This window comes from Xyrauchen texanus, chromosome 26 (genome assembly GCF_025860055.1).
Source record: "Xyrauchen texanus isolate HMW12.3.18 chromosome 26, RBS_HiC_50CHRs, whole genome shotgun sequence".
NCBI classification, from domain to species: domain Eukaryota; kingdom Metazoa; phylum Chordata; class Actinopteri; order Cypriniformes; family Catostomidae; genus Xyrauchen; species Xyrauchen texanus.
The window spans coordinates 29982494-30006803 of record NC_068301.1 but is presented as its reverse complement, the minus strand read 5'-3'; the positions used below and the strand labels follow the sequence as shown (position 1 = coordinate 30006803).

General features: G+C 37.6%; 1 protein-coding gene across 1 annotated transcript; it reads right to left on the bottom strand.

Annotated features, from left to right (window-relative positions):
* Positions 1 to 5154: 5154 nt before the first annotated feature.
* Positions 5155 to 22232, bottom strand: LOC127619587 (ubiquitin-conjugating enzyme E2Q-like protein 1). The gene is made up of 3 exons (XM_052092473.1): positions 21983 to 22232; positions 21036 to 21868; positions 5155 to 11431 (listed from the first exon to the last, which is right to left on the bottom strand). Exons 2-3 carry the CDS (start codon positions 21741 to 21743, stop codon positions 11300 to 11302), a joined length of 840 nt encoding a protein of 279 aa, XP_051948433.1. The 5' UTR covers positions 21744 to 21868; positions 21983 to 22232; the 3' UTR covers positions 5155 to 11299.
* Between the last annotated feature and the right edge of the window lie 2078 nt (positions 22233 to 24310).

Genomic DNA, 24310 nt, shown 5'->3' with positions numbered 1-24310 from the left:
GTTATTATGTTTCTTTTTGTACAGCACTTTGGCCAAATTTGGTTGTTTTTAAATGTGCTTTAAAAATATATATTGAATTGAATTCAATAAATAATGTTCTTTGAGTCAAGAACATTTCAATTCATTGTAGAGTTTCTAATAAAACAAAAAAACACAACCAAGATGTAAAATCGTCTTAAGTACTGCATAAAACATTCATTTGAAATGCTTTACATTTATATCTGCATCTGAGATATAAATGTATGGAGAGCATGGAAGCCATTTTCATCAATAATTTAACTATTGTCTTTGCTAAGGGCAGTTACTTGTGTGGGGGTTGCACACATACTGTACATCATATGGTCTGTATAAAAAATAGAGAAATGCAGGCAGAGTGTTTTGAAGGGTGATTGTTGAGTCTAATATGAATATGCATTTAAGAGCAATTGCTCAGAGTGCCTTGTCGAACATGACATAGTTGTCATGGCCCAAATGTTAGGTGGAAATCAGAATTGCAGCTGTCTTTCAACATTTGCAGCAACATTGCAAATGCAAACCAAATTAGCTCCACCTAGAAGCATTCAAATGGGAATACACCCACTCCTTAATCTTAGCCAACTGGGATTTGTTGTTGTTATTTTGTCTGGTCTTTGAAAAAATAATCTTCAGATCACTGCAAAATAAAGATGGAATTGTATTGTCTGCTACCTATCTGCTGTTTGCCATCCAGCAGTGTTTGTTTATTACATTTTCAGAGAGTGTGTGGAGTCTAGGAGTAGATACACTGAGGGCCTTTAATCCACCAATATGAAAGTTCAGTAATATTTTACATTAGCATTCCAATTGTAAAGGGTTTATAAAGGGGTTCATTAATGATTAATAACTCCTCTATAAATGCATTATAAATAATTTATGTGCAGTTATAACAACATGATTAAAAGGGGCTGTATTTTATCTATGTATATTTATATATATATATATATATATATGTATATGTATATATAAATGCTTAATCAATTCATACTTAATTGATCAAAATCATGAAATGTCATAATTCATAATTTATGTAATGGTCCAGCAAAAATAGACTAGTATAGAGATTAAAAGGTGTTGTGTCCATATTCATTATTGTAATGTGTTTGACTATGACACTTTCCTGGTAATGATAACGTAAAAAGATTTGTGCTACTCCGAGTGATGTCTTACACAGTCCTCTGCAGATCTTCATGCTCACACTCAGCATTGCTTTGAAAATTAAAAAGGACATCTAACTAACCACGCACAGCTTAAGCAAAATAAAATATCATAATCCAGTTTCAAAATCACTATGTAACATTTTTATTATTTTTTTTTTTATAAAAGTAGTATTTACAAACACTTCTTTTATATCAAACTTTAAATATATTGTACGGAAACTTGACTGGTCAATGGAGGGTCATGGGACTTCAAAGCTGTGATTGGTTAGAAGGCGGGTCAGGTAAAAATAACTTTGGAGCTGCACTGCAGTGAGAAGCAATAATCTTTTTCTTTTTTTTTTTTTTTTTTAAAAGACAAGTGATATGCATGAATGAACTAAGTGAAATATAATACTTTGCAGAATGTTTATTTTATATGGAAATGCTCAGATTGTGAAAGAGACTGAAAATGCAATGATAACTGCTGTACTAGAAATGGCAATGCTGATGCTACAGTATAGAAAGGGCAACTTGTCATTCTTTTGGAGGAGTGCAGTAACTTGAAACAACATGGAATGTATATTTATTTAATTACTCAATGTATTCTGTAAAAGTTGCCAAACTGTGTTTGTTAATTGGGTTTTAGATAAACAATGATCTGATTGAAAAGTGTTCTGAACTTTATTTATACATTTATTTATTTATATTATATATATACTCAAAAAAAGAAAGAAAAGAAACATCCTCTTACTTTCAACTGCTTTTAATTTCAGCAAACTTAACATGTGTAAATATTTGTATGAACATAAAAAGATTCAACAACTAAGACAAACAGAAATGGAATAATGTGTCCCTGAACAAAGGGGGGGGTCAAAAGTAACAGTCAGTATCGTGTGTGGCCACCAGCTGCATTAAGTTCTGCAGTGAATCTCCTCCTCATGGACTGCACCAGATTTGCCAGTTCTTGCTGTGAGATGTTACCCCACACTTCCACCAAGGCACTTGCAAGTCCCCGGACAATTCTGGGGGGAATGGCTCTAGCCGTCACCCTCCGATCCAACAGGTCCCAGATTCCTGTCTTGCAGGAAATCACGCAGCGAACGAGCCGTAACTCATTAATAAATGGTTCACAGATGTTCACTTTACATTAAACTGCATTTTCATTTACTAACGTTTATAACTCATTAATAAATGGTTCACAGATGTTCACTTTACATTAAACTGCATTTTCATTTACTAACGTTTATAACTCATTAATAAACGGTTCACAGGTGTTCACTTTACATTAAGGTACACTTTTTCATTTACTAACGTTTGTAACTTATTTATAAATGGTTCACAGGTGTTCACTTTACATTATACATTTTAATTTACTAATGTTTGTAACTCATTAATAAATGGTAAACATTTGTTTACAAATCATACCTTATTAATATATAAAGTACATTTTGCTAGGTAATTATGATGTTGGTATTAAATGGGTCAACCCTTTCTGAGGTTACAAGGTTGATATATTCATCTTAAAGCTTTATGGTACAATTAAAGTTGGTTCATAAATAGTCATTAAAATGAAAGATTCATGAACAATCTTTTTATAAAAATAAAGAAATTTGAATGATCAAAGCAATGCTGAGTGTGAGCATGAAGATCTGCAGAGGACTGTGTAAGACATCACTCGGAGTAGCACAAATCTTTTTACATTATCATTACCAGGAAAGTGTCATAGTCAAACACATTACAATAATGAATATGGACACAACACCTTTTAATCTCTATACTAGTCTATTTTTGCTGGACCATTACATTAAAGATGAATTATGACAGTTCATGATTTGTATTAAAATAATTATGAACAAGAACATGTTGTATTCATGTTGTTATGACTGCACATCAATTATTTATAATACATTTGTAAATTAGTTATTAATCATTAATGAACACCTTTATAAACAAATAGAATGTTAATGTAAAGTGTTGTCCGAAAGTTAATTTTCTCAATCATATTTATTATCTGTTCTTATACAGTGTAAACATTGAGTGTTGACTGTACAATGGCTTTCTATATTTATCCTGTGCAAAGAGTCATATTTAAGGAATAGTTTGCCCATCATTTACTCACCCCAATGTTGTTCCAAACATGTATGATATCCTTTCTTCCGTGGAACACAAAAGGAGTTATTCCGAAGAATATTCATGCTACTCTTTTTAAAATAAATAAGCATATAGTGACCAGAGCACCAAAAGCAAAAAAAAGCTTTTTTCTGAGGATGAATCTCAGTTGCCTCTGTGTCTGAGACTGTCATTCCACGCCTCATTTCACATGGCTTGTTGAGCGCGTTACCACGGAGACTCAGCACGCGCCCCACCAAGAGTGAGAACCACACATTAGTGAACATGATGAGGTTACCCCATGTGACTCTACACTCCCTAGCAACAGGGCCAATTGGTTGCTTAGGAGACCTGGCTGGAGTCACTCAGCACCTACTACTCAGCAGGATAGTAGTCAGCATCAATACTCGCTGAGCTACCCAGGCCCCCTGATTTATGGAACATATACACTGAGCACTTTATTAGGAACACCTGTATATCTATGTATTCATGAAATTATTTAATCAGCCAATCATGTAGCAGCAGTGCAGTTCATACAATCATGCAGATCAGGAGCTTCAGGTAATGTTCACATCAACCATCAGAATGGGGAAAAATTTATCTCATTAGGACCATAGTGTTACTAATAATGTGCTCAGTGAGTGTAGGTCTTCTTTAGCCATTCAATATCCATTTGTGTGAGGAAAATACCAAACTTTAATGCATTATTCACTTCCCCGTCACCATATTTCTCAACTCTCATTAGCGTCATTTGGTTTTGGAAAATATCTAAAATACATGTTTGATGAGCACTGAAACATAAACCTGGTCTCGTGACAAGCTGCAATAAAGGGAATAAAAGTCATACGATATTTCATACAAATTATTACGTGTTGTCATGACACTATGTTGGAAATCTTGCCCTCCCCACACACTCATCTTTTATTATATCCAAGCATGCAAATATAATTCCTTTGCACAGCACAGTGCATTAGGATGCAATCAGACTGTGTTTTTCTCTTCTTCTCTGTATGCTGTGAAAGGTGTGGTTGAAAAAACTATGTTGAGCTCTGGGATCAATTAGAGGTGCTTTCACTGCAGACAGACTGTCTTGTGCCTACGTACGGCTGTGACTGTGTCTGGCTTATGCGTGAAGGGTGTTTTGTTTGGGTGAGAAATGTGTTTGGCCCTCATGACCTGCGCACATGCAACTATCAGTGTCCTTGTGGGCTCCAGAGCAGTAGACAGGGTACAGGATTTATCCTTGCTTCCTGTACACACTGTTCCTGGATCTGCTGAAAGAACAAACTGTGACCTGCTGGCCTGAACCTAGTTAGAAAATGTAAGTGGTGCTTTACTGTGCAACACTCTTCGTCATGATGCTAAAGTGTTGTGGGCGATTGCCAAGGCATTGCTATGTCAGTTCTAGGGTGCTCTGGATGGTTTCCAGAGCATTGATACTGTATGTGGTTGCTAAGGTGATCTAAGTGGTAGCTGAGGTGTTTTGGGTGGTTGCTAGGTGTTTATCTAATGGCACCCCTCCCTCCAATTTTCATTATGTACTTATACAGTAATGTAAAAAAAATATATATTATTATTTAATTTTTTTATGCATCATAGCAGAATTTGCAGTACTGCCGATATTTCCAGAAATGTAATCATGAAATACTGTATGACCTTGAGGTTGTTTTCCTTCAAAAGATTCACCATAAAAGAGGTTTCACCAGATAATTGCTGTCCTAAAAAATCTAATCGAGGTGTTTGTTGTGAGTAGCTGGTATTATTATTCACCATCATGGGTGATTTGATACCCTTCAACCCACTGGGCTGAACAACACCTTATGTTCCAAACCTCAGTGACTGTGGAGAGACATCACAGCAAGGAAGACAAACACAAAATTGTTCTGCAGGGTGGAATCAGCCTACAGCCTTTATTGCACATTCCTGTTTGGTTTTGCTCTGGACCACATCCTGGCATGATGTTTATGCAGAAAACACATTGTCTCGTAGTTTTACCTTTCATCCTGTGAAAGCCTGAGTTCACTACATACAGTATACCAGACTCCTTTCAATTCAGGTACATACATTAATTATATATTTTTTTCCATTTATTTTTGCTTTCGCTTTTTTAATCAGTGACAATGCCTGCGGCATGCTTCAAAATCTTCATTTTGGCAAACTACAAATAAATTAAAATACATTCATAGAACACAATTTGACATTTAAAGACATTAATAAAGCAAATCTGGACAAACACAAAGAAAAATACAAAGAAGCGTCTTCTGTTCTTTTTCATTACTTTCTTGCTTTTTTGTGTAAAAACAAAGAAAAAGAAAACAATTTAGCTAGCAAACAATCACAGACCACATGCAGATATAATACAACAGAATCATCTCACTCGTTTGGACGATTAACTCATTCGTTTCTGTAAACTACAGATCTAAATCACAAAAGTATGCTCTTTAAACTGGAAAACATCCAATTTCGAGATATTTTTGACTGGTTATAATAAGTTCTTGGTATAGTATCTCCTCGTGCTAAGTAGGAAAACACACAACCACTTCTCAATAATGTCCAAACAGAGTGTGGAGAAGACCAAATGAACTTCAGTAGTGATGAGAGACACCATCTGCATCCAGACACAGAAATATCTGCAATAAGCCACCCACGAGGGATTACGCATGTTTATACAATTGCTGCATTGACTCGAACATTATTTCTGTTCAAATTATTCTGTAAGTTCTCTGGTGATTAATGTGTATTTAATTGTATTTGATGACCAGGATAAAATGATCAACCATTCATTGTATTTGGACAACCTCAATATCATAAACACAAAAAGCTTTTAGACAGAAATAAATAACATATCAATAACGGATAAATCTCAGTGTTGTTTGCCCTCCATCCTCCATCAGGGCATCAGCTTTTGTTTTATTTGATCATTTATACATCAATATCTCCCTTGTTTTGTTGAAATGCCATATTAATTAGCAGCTTCTCATGTGACATTTGAAATCTTCAGTGATTATAGAGTTTCTACTAAGTAGCAGTTACACAGAGGAAAACACACAAGAAAATGGTGACAAAGTACATTAAGCTTTTGGCACATGCTGTGTCCATGTCTGGAAAATACTACCTTCAATATATCACATGTGACAGCATATTATAACAAGCAAATGTTTGTTTTCCAACCTTGAAGCATCACTTTAAAGGAATAGATCACCTGGAAATGAAAACCGTGTCATTGTTTACTCACCCTCATGTTGTTCCAAACCCAACTGGCTTTCTTTTTTTCATGGAACACAAAACAAGAAATGCTGAAGAATATGTTGATAGCTCTTTTCCATATAATACAAGTAAAAAGGGATATGGGTTATCAAGCTCCGAAATGATGAACAAGCACCATTAAAGTTTCTGAAAAGTAGTCCATACGACACGTGCTATATTACAAGTCTTCTGAAGCCTTACGATAGCTAGGACCAACATTAATGCGTCTGCATCTTTAAATTCAAGCCGTGTTGTAATTGGTCATGTTACTCACAATAGCCTCAATGTCTTTGACATCAAACTGGACATGTTGCATTCAAAGGTGTCATATTTGAATGGATGTGGACAGCGGAGGGCATGATTTTCAATGAATAATGACCTAAATGAAGATATTTTCCTCACACAAAACTACCATATGTCTTCAGAAGGCTTACAGTGCACAAGCTAGGGTGGGCTGGGGGATATCATAGGTGGGCATTTGGGATGGGGGAGGGGTTACATAGACTACTAATGTAATGTCTTTAATTGGCGTAACATGGCGTAATTGTCAAGATCATAAGACCCAATATAACTATATTTTACACTTTTCCCCATTTTAAAAAATATATTGAAATAAATAAACTGATAAACATTGCATTTAATCATACGCACGTACTTAGTTTACTCATTTTAACCACTAATAGTTCTAAACATAACTAATATTAGCATTATCTTCATTCATTTTCTCTTATAGCATAATTTCATATTCAGCAGCTTTGAAACAATGGCTGTTGTGAAAAGTTCTATGCAAATAAATTTGACTGGACTTGACTCATAAGATTGAAGTAATGGAGGTAGTATACTACTTCCATTACTAAGAAACAAAATAAAGCAATACACTTTTAGATAAATTAGAATTACAGCCTTAAAGCAAATTGCAAAGACAAATTAGAGTCCCCACGAATGCGAGGATGATGTGGAGACAAATAATATCAAGGAGGAAAATAAGGATGGTGTGAAAATAAATATATTAGATGGAGAGATCAATTACATAAGATTAAGATCCTAATATTTGACACAGATGGGAACTGCTTAAAGAAGTAATTATATAATATTACATGATGACAATTCTTTCCGTTTGACAGAAATGTAATAAGAAATGATACAACCCTACAAAGGCAAAATTGAGTTCTGACTGAAACCGGTCTCTTATGATTTGTCCGGTGTCAGATGAGTTTGTCTCGTTTGCTGAAATTCAGAGAAACCATTGTATGAAAATGCAGTAACAACAAAATCCACATCAAAATAATTCAAGCCATTTTTCTCGGTTTCAATGTTAGTTAATGAGTATGGCCTTTGTAGGTATCGATATATTTACCAGTGAATCTATATGTGTAAAGTAATTTAGGGAACACAGGAATTTGAATGGATGGAAAGTGATGCCATGTTGTTAAAAAAATAAAATAGTTTTATTTAATGTATTTAAGGTACGGAGTGTTATTCGTGTTATCCATCTATTGCACAACAGCAACAAAAAAACAGGCGCAGGATTGATTCATACAACTTTTCTTTGTGCTCCATGCAGCAGAAAATGGATGTTAATGCTTTATGAAAGAAAGTTACAAACAAAACTTTGAAAGCAACCAAAGGTCAGTAAGATATTTGTCAATGTTAGTGTTAAGAGACACGTGTTATTTCTCTCTCTACCTGTTTTTCTTTTTTCGTTTGGGAATCATAATAAAAATAGCCAATGATAGAATGGACAGAATCTTACGGGAGTGGCACTGAAAAATTCGTGCATACCACTACCTGTGGGCTTTTGTGGGACAAAACGTGAAAGTTGCAGGCGGGAGCTGTACCAGATATAATTTTTTTTCTTTCAGGAGCGGGACAGAATCTCTCAGGAGCGGGTCTGAAAAATCCATCCCGCAGAGAACTCTATTTTATAATTCAGGTCCAGTACTTCACAAACAACCACAGTGCGATTTGGGGTAGCTGATGTGGAGGGAGAGGGAGCTATTTGATAAGAGGGAGCCTGTGGTACATTAACAGCAGCCACATGGTCACAGCACACTGAAACAGCACCAGGCTTATTTATGGGCATTAAAACCCACACATTGCACAAAAATATCTCTTATTACAGTTCTTGCTCGCATAACATCTCGGATTCTCTGGATTGCAGTAGCTTCAGTGTGTTGTTGCTTTTAGCCCATGACATAAATAGAAAAACACTACACATTTCTGCTGCTGTTTTGTGATTGGTTGGGCAGTCTATAGCCCACCCTCAAAGTTTGCAACACACAGCCCGCCCCATATTTCTTTTAACCAATGCACAAATTGAAAAAAATAAAAATAATAATTTAAAACCATGTTTCCCAAATGTTTGATTGGGTGGGCAAGACTCACATTTGGGTGGGCTCAGCCCACTCCTGCCCATGCCTAAAGCCGGCCCTATGCACAAGTCACATGGACTACTTTTGTGATAATTTTATGGTGTTATTTTTGTCATTTTGGAGCTTGACAACCCCAGTCCCCATTCACTTTCATTATACGGAAAAGATTGGCCAGTGCATTCTTCAACATTTCTCCTTTTGCATTTCACAGAAAATAAAGGAACTTGTCATATTGGTTTGGAACAACATAAGGGTGAGTAAATAATGACAGATTTTTTTTGTTTTTATTTTGGCTCAACCATTCCTTTAATACACCTATTATGTTTACAACACAGAAATGATCTTCCCTTTTAAACCATCTTGTCATTTGTATTTCAGACACTATACGGAGAGCGCCATTGGTAGGGTGGGGCCTTAAATAAACAGAGCATTTAAGCGCTTGCTACAGATGGAGTCTTGTGGTGTTCCAGCTTCACGCTGACATTTGAAGAAGTCAATAAACTCCAAGGCTCTTTCAGAGCATCAATCAGGCATCTAAACGAGCTGCCCTCATTTCTCAAGGCTGCTGAACAAAGGAGTTGCCCACTCAGTGCCTCTCTCTCTATCTCTCTCTCTCCTCTTCTGTCCGTCTTCATCTGGCTCTTATCGATAGCGGTGGCACCAGGTACGCAGTGTACCGCCTCAAAGAGTCCAAGTTTGAAGTCATAATGATGCTTGAGCATTGATTTCAAGCAGTTCAAGTATGACGTTGGGCTGTCGGCCATTTTGTCCTGTTTACAGTTGTTCTAGTCTAGTATTGATCAAGCACAACAGCACAGTGATGCAGATTAGGTGCAAGGCCTACAACCACAAGCATATCGATCTATGAGCCGAAATAGCACAAGCAAATCAGCACAATTAATGATGATAGTGTTTGGGGCATAAACCGTGGCATCGGCATGTTGCGGTCACAAGTTTAAGCTGAACATGGGGTCAGTCCACACATCTTCATCTTTGTTCTGACGTTTAGTAGTCCATGGGGACCGATGGCATGATGGATCTTCAAAGATCTCACATAAACCACATGTGCAAACATTACCATGTCTGTTACATGCTACACATTCCTCACTCTCGCAGATACGCAACAATCCCACAGGGACATTGACATTCATTAATGCCATCTGGTATCTAAATCATTCAAATTAATGGGATAGTTCACCTAAAAATAACATTTCTGTCATTTACTCACCCTCACGTTGTTTCAAAACCATATGACTTTCAGTCTTCCATGGAAGAGACGTTCCACATAAAGAGAAGTTTTGTAGAATGTCCAAGCTTTTCTTTTCCAACAAAAGCACCATAAAAAGAAGTCCATATGACTTGTGCACTTTATTACTAGTCATCTGAAACCAGACAATAGCTCTGAGGAACTGAGTGAAATTCAAGTCATTATTCACTGTAAAATCTTTTCTGACAGCCATAGTCACCATTCACTTTCATTGAATGGAAAAGACTAAGAGCATCTTGGACATTCAGCTACAAATAACACATTCGGTGTTCCACGGAAAAAAGAAAGCCATACAGGTTTCGAAAGACATGCCGGTTTGTAAATGATGGCAGAATTTCCAAACATATTTGGAAAAACAATTCCTTTAAGAGCTTTTGGTCTTCTCCAAAAACATATGATATAATGACCAACATAGGTGGTTCACTACCAGGTTTTTTTTTTAATTTTATTATTATTATCTTGGACCACTGCATAAGCAACAAGATTATAATTTTTCCCTCATTGGAAATCAATTACCATTTACGCAACACAGTGATGTCTAAATTTTGCCACACGCAAAGAGGAATAGAGAAAGAGATAGAGAGAGAGAGAGAGAGAGAGAGAGAGAGAAATGAATAGAGAAGAGCACAGCTCATCATACAATCATCATTTTGCATCCAACCGTGAAAAACAGCACAGCCAATGAGGAGGAAACAAGAAAAACCAAACCTCAAAGATCTATTAAGCGTTAACAAAGTCAATGAGGACAAGTCTGATGCTGTTCATTGCAACACATCGTCAGAAACAAAAAGAAAGAGTGTGTGTGAGTATGGGGGGGCACAAAGAAAGATACACAGGGATATCTAGTAAGGTTGTGGTTTGTTGGTGCACATTTATCTTTGCTTTAGCCTCATTCATTTCAAAGTCCTTTGCTGTATGCAGCTGTAATGATGCCAGCTCATGAATCATTGTGATGTCACAGCCAGTTTTCAGTCCATGGTACCTCGATAAACATGAATGTGTGGATGGGACAGCGCATGTGCCATGTTGATCAAGATGTGTAAGATATGATGCAGTAGCTTTTTTTTTTGTAGTTAAGTTTGATGATGAAGAAAGAAGAAAAACCCAACTGAAAAAGCCATGTCAAGGTCGCTAGGTCGAACGCGCTGACATCAGCCATCAGACACGGGAGGGGAAACCCAGCCGTACTTCTCATGGGTCTTCACAAGGCTCTTGAAGGTAGCCTCGGCTTCCTTGCGACTAAATGCCTTCTTAGACTTGCCTGCTTTCCTGCAGATGCGACCCTAAAAAGAAATCACAGTGAATCTTTTAATATTTTCATTTGCCAAAATAAAAACATGAAGTTTTAAAAGTTTTCATAAAGGCATTATAGAGGGGGCAGTATTGACATTGACACTGATGATGTATTTTCCTTGAAAGTGTTTTTAAGGAGCAACTGATTAAAAAAATTCAATATTTTTGTGATTTCAGCATGCTGTGACATTCAATTGGAAAAACAAATTCCCGGCCAAAGTGTTGTTGTGACTCAGGGCAGAATGTCAGCAACTGTTATGTCATTTTAATTACATTTTAATAAAAACAATTTTGTTTTAATTGTTTTAAACAAACATTGCAAACAAGATATCCTTGAGCAAACCTGTATATTCTGCTTTGCTGTCTTAATAATATCCAATTACATATTTAGCTGGCCCTTAGCGTCAAGTAAAAAATCAAACAGTGATTATTGTTTTACATGCCAGTAAGTAAATACTGTTGTATAAAGTATCTAATCATCATACTTGAGTAAAAGTAAAGATACCTTTATGGAAACTATCTCAAGTATTAGTTAAAGTATCTCGTGAGAAAAATGCTCAAGTAAAAGTATAAAAGTAACCCTTAAAGGAATAGTTAGCCTAAAAATAAATATTCTCTCATCATATACTCATCCTCATGCCATCTTAGATGTGTATGACTTTCAAATATTTTTAGGAAAATATCTTTGCCCTTTTGTTTTCACAATGCAAGTGAATGGTGGCCAGAACTTTGAAGGTCCACAGATCTCATAAAGGCAGCATAACATGAATCCATAAGACTACAGTGGTTAAATCCATGTCTTCTGAAGCGATGTGATAGATGTGGGTGAGAAACAAATAAATATTTAAGTCCTTTATTACTATAAATTCTCCTCCCTGCCCAGTAGGTGGCGATAAGCACAAAAATATGAATCGCCAAAAACAAAAGAATGTGGAAGTGAAAGTGGAGATTTATAGTAAAAAAGGACTTAAATATAATTATTTTTTCTCATCCACACCTCTCATATAGCTTCAGAAGGCATGGATTAAATCACCGGAGCTTTATGGATTACTATTATGCTGCCTTTACAAGCTTTATAGAGCTTCAAAGTTCTGGTCACCGATCACTTGCATTGCATCAACATTGCAGTTCAGCAGAAGAAAGAATGTCATACACATCTGGGATGGTATGAGGACGAGTAAATGATGAGAGAATTTTCATTTTTGGGTGAACTCTCCCTTTAATTCAGTTGTGTAAACAAGGTAATGATTCCAAAGTCTTTAAAATTTTGAGCGCATTTAAATGAATGAATGAATCTCAGCTAGTACGCAAAGTACACCAAAATATCACAATCAATACAAATCCTTTACATTTCAAGAGAATGAAAGTGAAGCTGCAAACCATAATTATTTTCAATATCCTCTTGGCTCCTAAATCATAATGTAGTGTGTGTTCAAAGCTCCAAGAAGGAAATTACAAGTGGGTTTAAGGGACTGGGGCATCCCCTGTTGGACATGGCATTTAACTTCCAAATATAATCTAGGCTAAACTATTTAAAGGAGAAGTGTGTAAAGAAAACTGTCCTATCCTAGTTTAATAAGAAAAGACATAAATACCTCATTTGTGGTTTATTTCTAGGAGACTCTAAACACTGTGGAGCTATCAACATGTGTCTCTGTTGTTTTAGCAGTTCGACGAGTCAACTTTGGCCTCAACCAATGGTGTGAGTTTGGTGCAGGTCTATCTGTTTGTCTAAATAATGGTAGTCAGGGGCTTTGGGATGGAAAGGGTGGTAGGAGTGTCTGGGGTACCTGTATGCACACTTCCCCTTTAACACTAATATAAGCCTCTAAAATCTTATAAGCTTACATGTTTGTGCTTATGAGTAATTCATTTTGTCCAAAATATCAAAAACATATCTGAGCTTGGCTAAAAAAATCGAAGAAGGCTGACTCGATGACAAGACTTATACATTTCCTTTATCTTTCAAAATCAACATAAGGATTGCAAAACAAGCAGAGAGAAAAGGAGTGTGTACCTGTGTCACATTTATGTACCTGTTTTTGGGGGGTTATTTCAGGGCTTTCCTTATTATATACATGCTGTGTGAGTGACTGATTTGGGTGTGATGAAATGTTCATAGGGTGAACCCTTTTTAGAGGTTTTTCAATTTCAAAGCCGACTGCTCTGAGCTTTGAAGACGCAGTAAATCAAGAGGCTGTACTTGATAAAACCTCCGGCTGAATTATTTAAACAAGCTTCACAAGCGTCTTAACACCAGGTTCAGCCATTTTGATCAATGCTAAAGCATAATGAGAACAGAAGGGATGCTATGGGTTTCTGGATTGCTGCAGCCATCAGTAAAAACATGCAGTTCTTCCATATTAAGACATTTTTCCTCTGAAGTGATTATTTCAAATTATGATGAGATGCCAATGTTGTAGAAGGAAATGTGGTCCTCTTTGCTAATGTGTTAAGATGCCTGCCCTTCTTCAGAGAACCTATGTTCATTAAAGATTTCATCAATGATCAAAACACATCCTTACTGATAAAGAATTCTTTAAACTTCTTTCAACATGCAGAGTAAAAAACGTCCATAATTTTAACGGAAAATGAACGTAAAACTTTTTAAAGTAATATTTTGGGTTCAATACAAGTTAATCTCAATCAACAGCATTTGTGTCAGAAAAAGCACAAATTTGGGTTACAGTGAGGCACTTACAATGGAAGTAAATGGGGTCAATCCGTAAATGCTAAAATATTCACTGTTTCATAAGTATAGCCACAAGATGCAAACAATAACATGATAACTTGATTGTAGTGTGATAAAATCACTTTCTATCCTTTTCTGTGTGAAGTTATAGACAATTTTACAACTTCTTTGCCATGATGAAATAATACCAAAAAAAATTACTAAATTAAAATTAATAATTATTAAAATTACTTTATATATGGCAATTTAAACAACTTTACAGCTCAAATACTGAGTTTTAACAAAATAATTAACGTATGCTCTTGTCTTTATGTATATGCTAGATATAAGTATTTCTGCCTTTAAACCCTCCCAAAACAAAATTTGGGCTTTATTTAACGAAAACGGGGGGTGGGGCAAAATCCTTATTATTATTTTTTGATAAATCAACATTATGCCACAAATGCTGTCGTTTGACCTTAAAATAAATTGAACCTGGAATATTTATTTATGTGTATTAATCATTGCTCCTGGAAGGGCCACTCTTGATGAACTTTAAGACACATTTAAGTAACACTATTGTTACTACAGGGAATAAAGACGATCACACACCAGACGAGAAGCGCCGGTAGAACACGGTACAGGTATCAAACACGGGGCACATGGATGTGGTTCAGGTAGCAGACAGTGCACACAAAAGATACCAAGGTTTTTGCCTTCATCAAGAATGAACAGACTGATGTTGATGAGTTTGCAGGTTAGTGTTAATGTGTAACTGTGCAAACTGAATGATTAGAAATGGCGACGTTTACTATGCCAGTATCTGTAGCATTGAATGGGCTTCATTCAAGCTGTCAAACCACAAATAGACATGCTAACTAAAAATACATTGTGTAGGCTCTATGAAAGACACATATTTCCAATGTATCATCTACTGTTGGCTAGAGTAAATAATCTATGTCCTTTGATAATGATTTGGGTCTAATTAATGGAAAACTATGCGAGCTGAGCTCCGCAGTGTGGCAGAAATTTGAGCAGCCTCCGGAGTCGTAGCTCGGCGTCTGTTGGCAGCACTGAGCTATGATTTCGGAGTTGATGTATATACCATCATTGAAAACAATTGTTTCTAATTTTAGAACATGCCAAGCCGTCTGCCAACTGTCCCCCCTTAAAGATACGTTTTAAAAGGAAAAGCTGATTATTATAGTTCCAGAAGGTAAGTACATTAAGTTTATACTATTTAATAATATAACTGGTAGTAAACTGTAAAATATACAGGCATCAAATTGACATCCTGTAATTCCTGGAACACGATCACCGTATCTTTTGCAGAACATTTCTGGCAACCACAGCTACCGTTTTAGTTTTTTTTACAGTGTGAAATTGTGTTCCTAATACAGTATACATCTGTAACCTTTAAATGTCTTAGTAAACAATCACATAAAATGAACATAAATGGATGAGACTAGTGAGTTTTTTAATGGCCGATGCCGATTTCCAGAGAGCAGGGTGGCTGGTCGGCAGATTCAGTGCCGATATATAACACTATTAATATACTAAATAACATAAACATAAAATTGCTAAAATTAAAAATAAATACACAAATATTTAGCACTATTTCACACAAATAATTTCAAACAAAACAAAAAAATTATATTGTATTTTAAATAGTAGATTTCAGTTTCTGTTTAGTCATCAAATTGTAGTGATTTATTTGCACATGAAGAAATTATTAGTATATTAGGAAGAAGAACATAACATTACACACAGTAGTCCAGCAACAATGGATGGCATGTCCACGTTAGCGATCACATTTACTCAAAAAATATTGAATCAAACCAATTGTACATACAGTACATATAAGACATTTACTTATAGCACACGTGAAGCACTTTTACCTTGAAGTTGCACCAGAGACTATTTAGCAGAGACAGGCCACATCTATTCAAATGAATGGGGAAAAATTAGAACACCCAACTGCAGCCACCGGTCAACGGATGTAGATAGAACGTGCTGCCTTACAGGTAAAAGAGCCAATCACCTTTTGGATACAGACATCGCCTGTCAATCAACTCAAGAACGTGCATGCGTATTAGCTATAAAAGCGTAAAGGTAAAGAATTCATGATACCTGTGTTGTCTCCATGTTCTTTGATCGTAATCTTAACCAACCATTTAGGAGATTTTGGTCTTTCTCCATTCAAGTAGATAGGAGCTGCTCTTTCATTACTGGAAATAGCCTCCCGAGAGCATTCCATGACCGACAGTGGACTGACTTGATAGAAAGAATTGGTTGCACTCACGTGCTCATGCATATCCAGCTCGAGCAGAAATCTCCTGACAGTTTAAACAGCCTGGATCGCCTGCTTGGATTGTCGTCATGATTTGTGAATCAGAGGAACTTTTGATCCTGACCCTGAAGTTTTGATTCTGGCTGATAGAATATGCGCTTCAGAGGAACATATTAGATGAACGCTCAACGGGAAGAAAACGTGAAATACATCTGTTTAAACAAAATATCTGCTTATTTGCAGATGATATATAATAAAAGTTTTGTTTAAATTTGCCTTTTATCATTAGAAAAGTTACAGGGAACTGTTGAGGAGAGACTGTTAGAATACATGCTTCAGAGGAAGATTTATGAGCGCTCCAAAGGATGCTGGATCTGAAGTTGTGTGAGGTTGGTTTATTACATCTTTTTAAATGAGATATGTGCATATTTGCAGATGATATATGATATTAGTTTTATTGATATTTGCCTTTTTATCATTAGACAAGACAGTTAAAAGTTACAGGGAACTGTTGAGGAGAGAGAGGGAGAATTAAACAGACAAGCACTTTAACATTATGAGCTCAAACGCGTCTGCCGTGGCTCTGATATGCGGACCATTTAAATGACACTGTCTGTGTTGCACAGCTGCCTATTATTGTAGTAACACGATGGCACGTAACAGCAAAACAAATCTTGACTGGACGTCTCGTGTCTCAGTCGCTTCACATGCAAGCAGGCGATTATCGGCGCCCTCAAGAAACAAATTGGCCAAATGGGAAAATGTATCGGTCAATGCCAATAATTTAAAAAGTCAGAATATCGGCTGATTTATCGGCCTCTGTGATATATCAGTCGACCAGATGAGACCCATGTTACATACCAGAATAAGGCCTTAGTGGTTGTTGGGGAGGGCTTGACAAATAAGAATGATTGATGACGTGAGCTGAAAAGGAAAGTAATTTCAGATGCAGAACGATTTTTGCTTTTAAAGATTACAAAGGCAAAAATGTTCTTCTTTGGAATAACATGTACTGGTGAATTGTGTAAAATAAAACCAGGAATGCATATTAAAAAGTATACAGGGTCCATTTTGATTTCATGTTGATTTGAGAACTGTATGGCCTGTGCAACGTACTTGTATAGCAGTGGAAAAAAGGTGTTTAGAGGTGGCATCTCTCTGACAAATTCACCCCTAAAGCCTGTTCTGCACTCAGCCACTGTGTTAAGGACAAGAGAAACCTTTTTTGGTCTGGCATGCTCAAAATGGCAGCCAAGTACCAGGCATGACAAACAGATGATTTCACAATGGGACAGACGTGTCAAGCCAAAATGAGTCATTGAGACACAGTGTGCATTTTATGGTTAGGTTTATATCAGTGCCTAAATATGGTTTGAAAAAATTTGCATATTTAGGACCAACTGAAGGATTAGATTCACTTGAATATACAAGGCTATATAAGAGAAACAAATGTGACAGAACCAGCATCCACTAAGTGAGCAAAAAGGACGTGGTTCTAGATGCCCCAGGACATGGGGTCAATCTCGTGCCAGTGTTGATGTAAGACAGCAGGGACATGGAGACGGAAATAGCCCTCAGTTCCCCCGGGCTCTATCAGTCAGACTGAGGTCTAATGGCCCAGAAGTAACAGTGTTTGCTCAATCGAAAAAGAGGCTGCGCCATCCGCTTAGAAAAGCCTGTGATTTTTGGATTAAAAGGAACCAATGAAGCCTTAATTAAGCTTTATTGTGTTTGCGGTTTCTCTTGGAAAACACTTTTCTCATGCATGAAATGCCATGAAGGGAGAGCGGTACATGGGAATGCGAGGAAAGTCATGTCAATTCTAATCCAGGTTATTCGCATCAGCATGTTACCTGCAGCACGCTAAAGGCAACAGCGACATTCGACTGCGCTATTTTGGGTAAGTGTGTATCGAACGCAACACAGTACCCGTGTGAAGTACCCGATGGGTAATCCTGTGAATGGAGATCAATCAATGGCCGTGCTTGTCCTCTGTGCATTCTGGGATAACACAGGAGGCTGGGATTATGTAACCAACATGTGCCAGATAAGGGTAAACAGTGCTGCATCAAAGCATCACATGATGTGTATGTCACTTCTGATTCATGTGGACATGCCTGGTTCTTATGACAAAGAGAAAGTTGTCTATAGATGCAATGCAAGGCAAAGCAAGAATATTACATAGACAGAATAAAGAAGATTTATAATCAACATCCCATCGTAGGAACCACATACAAATTAATCAAAACCATTTTCATTGAAATTCAGGTTCCTTGTTTCCAATATTTAGCATTTTGTCTGGGCATGCTAGAGTAGTGACAGGGATTTTTGGTCCCTGAAGGTATTCCAGGGGGTCAGTTGAGGATGGATGGATGGATAGATTAAACTTTATGTAATGTAGTAACATTAGTTCATGAGCTTAATTAAAGTTATTATAAAAATGTTACTTTCAAAATATTTTTTTTTATATATATATTGGGGGTCCCTGGTTCTTTAAAGGTGGAAAACCCCTGCTCTAGCTTATAGCAATGAAATAGTCCTTTAATTTGGTGTAGGATTTGATGTTATTGGTGTTGTATTGCATTTTCGAAATTTCCAATGCAGTACTACTTAATGCACACAAAGGAACATCAGTGAAAACCAGCTCTGCAGATAAATTTTCCACAATCCAAACATTTCGAGAATAAAGAACCTTTGGCAGAATTACAATCAAATGTAAAACAAAGAAGCTTTCTGAAGACAATTATCGAGCATGTGGACAATTGTTGACTTTACAAAGTATGAAATCCAAGGACGATAAATCCTGAATGCTCTGCTGTAAAAGGTGAAATGTTGCCTTTCGTTTCCTTTTAACATACAATAGCTGCATTAATTGGGGGTATGTTATGTCAACAGCAGCTAAAATGGTAATTACCCTTGAGTGCTTTGGGTCATTTGAGGAAAAATGGTTATCTAGTCACTGCTGGCTTAGACTTATCATGAATTTGGCTTTTGAGAGCTCTTGAATGTTGAAGTAAGGCAAGATGAACAGCCCTTTTCTCTCAAATTTACAGCAGTGGGTTTCATAAAGTCTGTACATTAACAATGAATTCTCATTTTCATGATCCACACACTGGTCTTTGCAATGATCCTTAGAACATACTAATGACCAATGTGATCTATCTATGGACCCCATCTAATCACATTACTAGTCAAGCTCCAGGCTGCGGAACACCCGTAAGACAAAAAGATTCTAAATAGCACTAGATAAAGGTTATTTGGCTTGTACTAATAACAGCACATTTGTTTGATGCTAAATATAGCCTCTTAAAGGTTCCATAAAGAACCCTGTTTTATAGTGCATGTGCGAAGAACCGTAAAAAGATAGTTCTCCCAAAACTAACAATTCAATCATCATTTACTCACCCTTATACTGTCTCAAACTCATATGGCTTTCTTTGTTCTGAGGACCCCAAGAAAAGAGTTTCTGATGGTTATACGAAGTGATTATATCAATACAATGCAAGTCAATGTGGTCCAACACTTTCAAGCTCCAAAGAGGACATAAAGTAGCATAAAATTAATCCATACAATTTGAGTGGTTTAATTTATGTTGATACAATCAGTTTGGATGAGAAATAGATTGAATTATTTTGTACAATGACAATAAAGAGCTTGACTTGAAATGTAACTTCTTATATTATGTTAAGCACAAGGACGTGTAATCGAGCTTTATGATCATGATTGTGCCAAGAAGACTGCTGATGTCAGGATTTATAGAGTTACATTTCAAGCCAAAACCGATCATATAGCTTCAGATGACATTAATTAAACTACTTGAGTTATATGGATTACCTTTAATTCTGCCGTTATGTCCTTTATAGAGTTTAAAAGTGTTGGACCCCATTGACTTGCATTGTTTGGATAAAAACACATCCTATCTCCTTCAATATGTCTTTGTTTGTGTTCTGCAGAAGAAAGAAACTCATATGCCTTTAAGCTCGTTTGAGATGGTATAAAGAAGATAAGAGAATAATAACTTTTGGGCTAACGATTCCTTTAAAGACCAACTAAAACAAACATTTCAGCAAAAAAAAAAAAAAAAAAAAAAGAGTACATCACCCAGACGTCTATTTGATGTGTTTACGTATTTAAGACATATTTTTAACGTTGTTTGCTCATCTGCAATACATCTATGAGATGTCAATAAGTATGTCTCAGATGTCAATAAGACATTTAGCAGATTACATATGGTTCTAAATTGAACAATTACAATATTAAAGGAACTAAAGAACCCTACTTTTGAATGTGGCATTTGAAAGCAGCATAAAACAGAAACACAGAAAACCTACTAAAGCAATGTATCGAAATGAAACTCTTATTTTGGTTACACATTACCCTACAGTGCCCTTACATTGTATTGCATATGAATGTGTTACTAGACTGTAATTACACCGTTATTGATATGTAATTACATATACATGCAATACCACATGTAGGCTACAATGAACGCCATTATATGGACTCCGTATTGATGCTGATGGATGTTGGATGAGCATTACAAGCTGTTTGATGGGAAAATCACCTGTGCTTGGATTCAGAAGTGGAGAATGACGTCAAAAAACACGACATGTAAAGAAATCAATGCTGATACCTGTCCTTTCACCAGACTGGCAGCGAACTGCCTCATCACGGCCTCGACGGTATACGCGCTCGACCAGCCGCGAGGCGTTAATAACTCCATGCAGATCGCACCGCCGTCCAGCACGTATCCGTTCTCCAGCCGCGGCGTCAGCACGCGCATGAACGGCGGAGAGAAGGGGAAATTGTCGGGGAAGGTGACATTCAGCAGTATGAACTCGGTGTTGGTCTCCTTCATGTCCTGCCACAGCGCGGAGTCCTTGTCCACCTGGTGCAGCTTGACATTCCAGTCAAACAGGTTATCGTCCGCCAGCTCCACCGTTATAAAGTTATCGCCGAGCCGCTGGATGTCCTGCAGCTCCTTCATCAGTCTCCGCGTCCGCACCTGGGTGCAGTGCTGTCGGTTGGCCGCCAGCGGAGGCACCACGGACGCGCTCGTCGACTTGACACCCCCCGTTTGCTGCGTCTCCTTCGTGTCCTTGCTCGGTTTGTCGTGTTTGGCGGCCGGCTTGTCCTTCCCGGGCACGTCGAAGTGCTTGGCTTTGATTTCTGGCGTGCTGAGGATGTTGTTGGTCTCGTTGCTGGTGTTGCAGTGCTTCGTGTTGTTGTTTTTCTGGTTACCTTTAGTCCCTTTCAACGAGCCCTGGTGGTGATGCTTCGGGTCCTCCGTGTCTCGGTCGTGCAGACGAATGAGCCCGATTTTTCGCAAAAGAGTAGCCATTATTTTTTTTTCTACACGAAATATTCACAGCTCTCCCGATCGAGGTGGATGTAATAGAGCTCGGAGGATAAAATGACCGCAAAGCAGCAGCCCGTCCTCAATGCATCATTCCCCGCACCAGCGCACTAGAACACAAGAGCATTCATTTTATAAACATACATACAGTATAACAGACTGTCGATTTCGTGCATGGTGTGTTATAAAACTGTGAGGTAACATCAGATCATTACCCGACTTACCCCGACAAACCGGTTGCTTGCACTCGATCGGAGATGGTGTACGTCAGTCTTCCTATAATTCCCACGGAGGCAAAGCCTTTGATGCCACCGCAGCTGCTGCAAGAGGCACTATAATGCTGCTCGAAACGAACCGATGATCTGGCGCGCAGGTTGCACACATCCACACACACATACATACACATACACAAACACACACACTGAAGAATGGCAGGAGCGGAGCGCCTCAGGTCGGCTGGCTTCCGCTGTACCTGGACAGAATGAGTAATCGAGTGTCTCCTGCACGCGCTATATTTTCTTCCAACCCGTATTCCGACAAGCCCCGCCCTTCAGCTCAGCACCGTTTGCCTGGGGTTTGATTGGTGTCTCAATGGTCCAATCGCAGACTGGAGCTGTGTCTCGTTTGGAAGGCAGCGTCCTCATTTTTCGGCCGCATACGTCATCGAGGCTGTCTCGTTTCAGAAAAGCGAGTAGGACACTCCAAATGCGATCTTCTTTTGCGGAATTCGGATGATGCATGAGGTTTATGCTTTGAGGGCACTCACCAACCCACAAGTATTTGCTAATAATTAATTACGCCAATTTTCCCGAAAATATGATATTCAAATGCAAGTAATGAGAATTCTCAAGTTGAAGTACCTCAGTAGATGGGTGCAGAGTATATAATATGTATAATTATATTAATATATAATTAAAATAAAGTATTATTGACTGAAATACACCTGCAAATGTATTTCTCTTTACATCATTATAACTCTCCTACAAATTACCTAAAAAATAATCTAAAAAAATGACCTTAATTATGTCCCAAAGGGACATTAGCTGTGTCTAGTTTCGAAGACTGCACTAGTTAGGACTACTTTGCGCTTGTTTGAAGGCTGCAGAATAGAGCATCCTTCTTAAAACATGCCTTGTTTAAACGAGACGGCCTTCGTCAGACAAACGGAAACAGAACGTAACATGGTTGCTATGACAGCACGCCGCTTTTTAACTAGCTCGAGCGCTTTGAGTGAGAAGGGAACAAAGTCCCTCTGGAAGGGAATGTATGAGGTACATTTTAGGAGAGTTATAATGACCTGATTTTACAGGTGTACTTTTAGTCTATAATACTTTATTTTAATTAGATATTAAATTATACATATTATATACTCTACACCTGTCTACTGAAGTACTTCAACTGGAGAATTCACATTACTTGCATTTGAACATCATATTTTCAAGTAAATTGGCATAATTGTTTTTTAGACAAATTATGTTCATTTCCATTAAAGCAAAGATTTGTGGGTTTTGAGTGCCCACGAAGGATACACCTCATGCATCTCTGAATTCCTGTTACAGAAGGTCGCATTTGGAGTGTCCTACTCGCTTTCAGAAACGAGACCGTCTCGAAGACGTATGCGGCCGACAAATGCGACCTCTGGAGGATGCAGCCTTCCAAACGAGACACAGCCTTCTCACAAGATTCCCTTCTCACTGAAAGCACTCGCGCTGATTAAAGATTTGCGTGCTGTCATAGCAACCATGTTACGTTCTGTTTCCGTTTGTCCTACGAAGGCCATCTCGTTTATATGAGTCTTGATTAAAGGAGGACGTGCAATATACCGCAGCCTTCAAAATACGTGTACTTTCTAGCAAACAGCCTTCGAAATGAAACACCTCAGTTGCTCCTAGTGGCCAATCCTGCTGCAGGAGGCGGGGCTTGTCAGAATATTAGGGTGTCTTTGCTTATCTGTTTGCTTTGGCAATATTCCAGGCGCGTAGCCAGCCTAGTGGAAGGGGGATTCTTTTTTTTTTTTTTTTTTTAAGTGGACCTTTTTACAGTTGTTCCCCTCATTTTGAGTTTTAATTATGAGGTTCACATACTTCATTTTGGTGACTTTTTATGCACTCATTTGTGCTGGATTAGCTTGTCTGCTGGTATCTTAAAGGGGTCATGACATGAGAAACCAAATTTGCCTTGATCTTTTGGTATATAAGAGGTCTTTGTATCATTAAAATGTCCTGCAAGTTTAATATTTTAAGACGTCCTCCCCATTCTAAACGAATCATTTATTTAATCAAGCTCAAAATACAGCTCGTTCTGGATTCATGGTTAGAAGTGACGTGTCGGTTAGAAGTGACGTAACAGCGTTTGCATATGACCGCCTCCAGCACAAGATAACTACGCTTTAAGCGCAAGACAACTACGCTCATTTCGTATCGCCGTGCGCCTCACAAGTGTTCAGTCGATGGACAGCGAGCTCTGACAGAGACTACTTGTGCACAGGAAAATTACGATGCCACACAGATGTGCTGTTCCTGGCTGTGGTCAAACAAAAACTTTGAATAAGC

Excerpts from the sequence above, each read along its gene's own strand:
- LOC127619587 (XM_052092473.1), bottom strand. The coding sequence starts at position 21,743 with ATGGCTACTCTTTTGCGAAAAATCGGGCTCATTCGTCTGCACGACCGA. Across the intron at positions 11,432-21,035 it reads CCAGTCTGGTGAAAGGACAG|GGTCGCATCTGCAGGAAAGC; the intron begins GTATCAGCATTG and ends ATTTCTTTTTAG.